The sequence below is a fragment of the Odontesthes bonariensis genome, chromosome 14 (assembly GCF_027942865.1).
Source record: "Odontesthes bonariensis isolate fOdoBon6 chromosome 14, fOdoBon6.hap1, whole genome shotgun sequence".
NCBI classification, from domain to species: domain Eukaryota; kingdom Metazoa; phylum Chordata; class Actinopteri; order Atheriniformes; family Atherinopsidae; genus Odontesthes; species Odontesthes bonariensis.
The window spans coordinates 1,040,001-1,045,000 of record NC_134519.1 but is presented as its reverse complement, the minus strand read 5'-3'; the positions used below and the strand labels follow the sequence as shown (position 1 = coordinate 1,045,000).

Sequence of the window (5,000 nt, the reverse complement as noted above, 5' to 3'; positions counted from 1 at the left end):
TGATTGCTGAAATGTTGCAATGATCATTTGTAGTTTAGGACCATGGACAGTTCTCTCTGCTGAGTTTAAACCCGTCTGGTTTAAATGAATGTGTTGCTGCTACGATGAAGCCTAATTTGATCAAGTTTTTTAAATGTTTTGTTAATAAATATTTCATGAGTAATATAGTTATCTTTGTCACATTTTATTTGGCATTAGTAAATAGTTATGCACATTTGTAGATATTTGACATGATATGAGTGATAACATGTGTTATAAGGGCTGTTTGGCACATTAGGTGTGCCTTGGGAACCTCCTCAGGTTATATAAAGATGCTGTCCTCTAATTTCTCAGTAGGACCTCAGAATGTCCTGAGTGCTAATTTTTCTCCCCTAAAGTTTGAGAGTTGGAGCTCAGGTTTATGTAACGGCTTCCTGAATCGGATTAAACTGGATTAAAGCTTTCTCAGAAACGCAAAGTCCTGTCTTTGTGAGGACCGGGACCTGGAAACGGGCCCAGTTCCACCTATAAACAGGTCCTGGCATTAAAACTTTGTGTTTGTGTACATTTATGAGACTGAAACACATTTTCAGAGTTTATTTCTGCATCTTAAATAACATAAGATCCAAGTTTCAGTCCCACCTTAAATTCAGTTCCACCTTAAATCAGAGTTTCATGATTTTTATAACTTTAATGACAGTTTATGCTTTATTAAAACATGAGAGTTCAAGATTAAAAACCCTTTAACTAACAATCATTGATCAGTCATGATCAAATCTGATCATCATCATTGATCCGGACCACATGTGATCAGGGACTGATCGATCCTGGATCAGCTGATCAGTAGAGCTTCATGGAGGCCTCGAACAGCCGGCTGAGGTCCTCCTCCGTGTGTTCTCTGGGAGAAAGCTTAGTGACGCGCTCCTGGAGAGGAAGAAAATAGTTTTTTACTTTTAAAAAGTAATTAGTTACAGTTGCTAGTTACTGCTCCCAAAAAGTAATTGAGTTAGTAACTCAGTTACCACATTGTAAAAGTAATTAGTTACTCAGCAAAGTAACTGTGGCGTTATTTTTAATGTTCTATAACATCTTTAACATTAAATATGTTTATATTAACTGATTGAAGTATAAAAACACTACATACAGTCATTTAGAACATTCGGTATTTATTGGAACTCAACAGATTGCAGCCGGCCATGTGATGCACAGAAATAAAAACATAAATATTGAATATAAAATGGTGATGGTGGTCACCTGTTTCTGACCCGAAAAATGGAGTGTTGTTTGTTTTCGAGTGGCTCCGCCTCCTTCACTGGGGCTCACGCTAGCTGCATTTGGGCCTGGGGTTGGGTTAGCTAGCTGCCTTTGGGCCTGGGGTTGGGTTAGCTAGCTGCATTTGGGCCTGGGGTTGGGTTAGCTAGCTGCCTTTGGGCCTGGGGTTGGGTTAGCTAGCTGCATTTGGGCCTGGGGTTGGGTTAGCTAGCTGCCTTTGGGCCTGGGGTTGGGTTAGCTAGCTGCCTTTGGGCCTGGGGTTGGGTTAGCTAGCTGCCTTTGGGCCTGGGGTTGGGTTAGCTAGCTGCCTTTGGGCCTGGGGTTGGGTTAGCTAGCTGCATTTGGGCCTGGGGTTGGGTTAGCTAGCTGCCTTTGGGCCTGGGGTTGGGTTAGCTAGCTGCCTTTGGGCTTGGGTCTGGGTTAGCTAGCTGCCTTTGGGCTTGGGGTTGGGTTAGCTAGCTGCATTTGGGCCTGGGGTTGGGTTAGCTAGCTGCCTTTGGGTCTGGGTTAGCTAGCTGCATTTGGGCCTGGGGTTGGGTTAGCTAGCTGCCTTTGGGCTTGGGGTTGGGTTAGCTAGCTGCATTTGGGCCTGGGGTTGGGTTAGCTAGCTGCATTTGGGCCTGGGGTTGGGTTAGCTAGCTGCCTTTGGGTCCGGGTTAGCTAGCTGCATTTGGGCTTGGGGTTGGGTTAGCTAGCTGCATTTGGGCCTGGGGTTGGGTTAGCTAGCTGCCTTTGGGTCTGGGTTAGCTAGCTGCATTTGGGCCTGGGGTTGGGTTAGCTAGCTGCCTTTGTGCCTGGGGTTGGGTTAGCTAGCTGCATTTGGGCCTGGGGTTGGGTTAGCTAGCTGCATTTGGGCTTGGGGTTGGGTTAGCAGCTGCATTTGGGCTTGGGGTTGGGTTAGCTAGCTGCCTTTGGGTCTGGGTTAGCTAGCTGCCTTTGGGCTTGGGGTTGGGTTAGCTAGCTGCATTTGGGCCTGGGGTTGGGTTAGCTAGCTGCATTTGGGCCTGGGGTTGGGTTAGCTAAGTGCATTTGGGCTTGGGGTTGGGTTAGCTAGCTGCATTTGGGCCTGGGGTTGGGTTAGCTAGCTGCCTTTGGGTCTGGGTTAGCTAGCTGCCTTTGGGCTTGGGGTTGGGTTAGTAGCTGCATTTGGGCCTGGGGTTGGGTTAGCTAGCTGCATTTGGGCCTGGGGTTGGGTTAGCTAGCTGCATTTGGGCTTGGGGTTGGGTTAGCAGCTGCATTTGGGCCTGGGGTTGGGTTAGCAGCTGCATTTGGGCTTGGGGTTAGGTTAGCTAGCTGCATTTGGGCCTGGGGTTGGGTTAGCTAGCTGCATTTGGGCTTGGGGTTGGGTTAGCTAGCTGCATTTGGGCCTGGGGTTGGGTTAGCTAGCTGCATTTGGGCCTGGGGTTGGGTTAGCTAGCTGCATTTGGGCCTGGGGTTGGGTTAGCTAGCTGCATTTGGGCCTGGGGTTGGGTTAGCAGCTGCATTTGGGCCTGGGGTTGGGTTAGCTAGCTGCATTTGGGCCTGGGGTTGGGTTAGCTAGCTGCATTTGGGCCTGGGGTTGGGTTAGCTAGCTGCATTTGGGCCTGGGGTTGGGTTAGCTAGCTGCATTTGGGCCTGGGGTTGGGTTAGCTAGCTGCATTTGGGCCTGGGGTTGGGTTAGCAGCTGCATTTGGGCCTGGGGTTGGGTTAGCTAGCTGCATTTGGGCCTGGGGTTGGGTTAGCTAGCTGCATTTGGGCCTGGGGTTGGGTTAGCTAGCTGCATTTGGGCCTGGGGTTGGGTTAGCTAGCTGCATTTGGGCCTGGGGTTGGGTTAGCTAGCTGCATTTGGGCCTGGGGTTGGGTTAGCTAGCTGCATTTGGGCTTGGGGTTGGGTTAGCAGCTGCATTTGGTTGGGCGTTGTAACGATGGGGAAAGTAATTAATTCGATTACTCCGTTACTGGAAAAATAACGCAGTTAGTAACGCCGTTATACTTAAATGCCGTTTCTCTCAACACTGCCTGAAGAATGGTCACATGACTCACCTGGGGGATGGTTCCCTTCACCAGCGCCGGGATGTCGTCTCGGCTGTAGCCCACCGCCGTCAGCCCGTCCTCCACCTGCAGGTCGAACAGGAACTGACGCAGCGCGTCGGCCAGCACGGCGCCCGCATCCTGCCGCTTCACCTGCCGAATGTCTGTACCTGAACGTGTGGGAGAGAAGTGTCGTGACATGGCCTAATTACACCGTGTGCCTTGTTGTCCGGTCCATATGAATATGGTTTAAGGTTAGAATGCGCTTGTTTACGATAATGGCGAAAGCCAGGCGCCTGAGAGAGATTGGGCTGAGCCACGCACGCATTGTATGATACAGAACGGTATAAAGGCACACACTGAGGTCAGGGGGAATTTCCGGGCATTCTGAATGTTTCCCCATGAGAGGCTGACCGCGGCGGTTAAGACTCCTTTTCTCCACAACAAACGCACCACAGAGTCTGGTAATGTCCCTGAACTCACCACAGATTGTCCCTGAACTCACCACAGATTGTCCCTGAACTCACCACAGATTGTCCCTGAACTCATCCCTACTGAATGTAATTACCCAGGATCTCAGCTGCCTCCAGGTGGCGCTCTGGACACATCGGGGCCGTGAAGTTGAAGACGGCCGGAGACGTGAGGACGACGGAGAGTCCGTGAGGCTGAGGAGCACAGACAGATTAAAAAGGTCAACAGTGGAGACACGGGGGCAGAAGGGGGGAGGGGCAGGTGGAGCAGGGGCAGGTGGAGCAGGGGCAGGTGGAGCAGGGGCAGGTGGAACAGGGGCAGGTGGAGCAGGGGCAGGTGGAACAGGGGCAGGTGGAGCAGGGGCAGGTGGAACAGGGGCAGGTGGAGCAGGGGCAGGTGGAACAGGGGCAGGTGGAGCAGGGGCAGGCGGAGCCACAGGTGGAGCAGGGGCAGGTGGAGCAGGGGCAGGTGGAGCAGGGGCAGGTGGAACAGGGGCAGGTGGAGCAGGGGCAGGTGGAGCAGGGGCAGGTGGAACAGGGGCAGGTGGAGCAGGGGCAGGTGGAACAGGGGCAGGCGGAGCAGGGGCAGGCGGAGTCACAGGTGGAGCAGGGGCAGGCGGAGTCACAGGTGGAGCAGGGGCAGGTGGAACAGGGGCAGGTGGAGCAGGGGCAGGCGGAGCCACAGGTGGAGCAGGGGCAGGTGGAGCAGGGGCAGGTGGAGCAGGGGCAGGCGGAGCAACAGGTGGAGCAGGGGCAGGTGGAGCAGGGGCAGGTGGAGCAGGGGCAGGCGGAGCCACAGGTGGAGCAGGGGCAGGCGGAGCAGGGGCAGGTGGAGCAGGGGCAGGCGGAGTCACAGGTGGAGCAGGGGCAGGTGGAACAGGGGCAGGTGGAGCAGGGGCAGGTGGAACAGGGGCAGGTGGAGCAGGGGCAGGCGGAGCCACAGGTGGAGCAGGGGCAGGTGGAACAGGGGCAGGTGGAGCAGGGGCAGGCGGAGCCACAGGTGGAGCAGGGGCAGGTGGAACAGGGGCAGGTGGAGCAGGGGCAGGCGGAGCCACAGGTGGAGCAGGGGCAGGTGGAGCAGGGGCAGGTGGAGCAGGGGCAGGTGGAACAGGGGCAGGTGGAGCAGGGGCAGGCGGAGCAGGGGCAGGTGGAGCAGGGGCAGGTGGAGCAGGGGCAGGCGGAGTCACAGGTGGAGCAGGGGCAGGTGGAGCAGGGGCAGGTGGAGTCACAGGTGGAGCAGGGGCAGGTGGAGCAGGGGCAGGCGGAGTC

The 5,000-nt window shown here is 54.7% G+C and overlaps 1 protein-coding gene across 1 annotated transcript in view; it reads right to left on the bottom strand.

The window, feature by feature from the left end:
- Nucleotides 1–561: 561 nt before the first annotated feature.
- Nucleotides 562–5,000, bottom strand: part of adhfe1 (alcohol dehydrogenase iron containing 1) — a 16,998-nt gene continuing 12,559 nt past the window's right edge. Inside the window, exons 13-15 of the mRNA XM_075482476.1 lie at nucleotides 3,830–3,926; nucleotides 3,274–3,431; nucleotides 562–903 (exon numbers count right to left, since the gene is read on the bottom strand). Coding sequence (XP_075338591.1) covers nucleotides 820–903; nucleotides 3,274–3,431; nucleotides 3,830–3,926 — 339 coding nt within the window. The 3' untranslated portion in view covers nucleotides 562–819. The remainder of the gene's footprint in view (nucleotides 904–3,273; nucleotides 3,432–3,829; nucleotides 3,927–5,000) is intronic.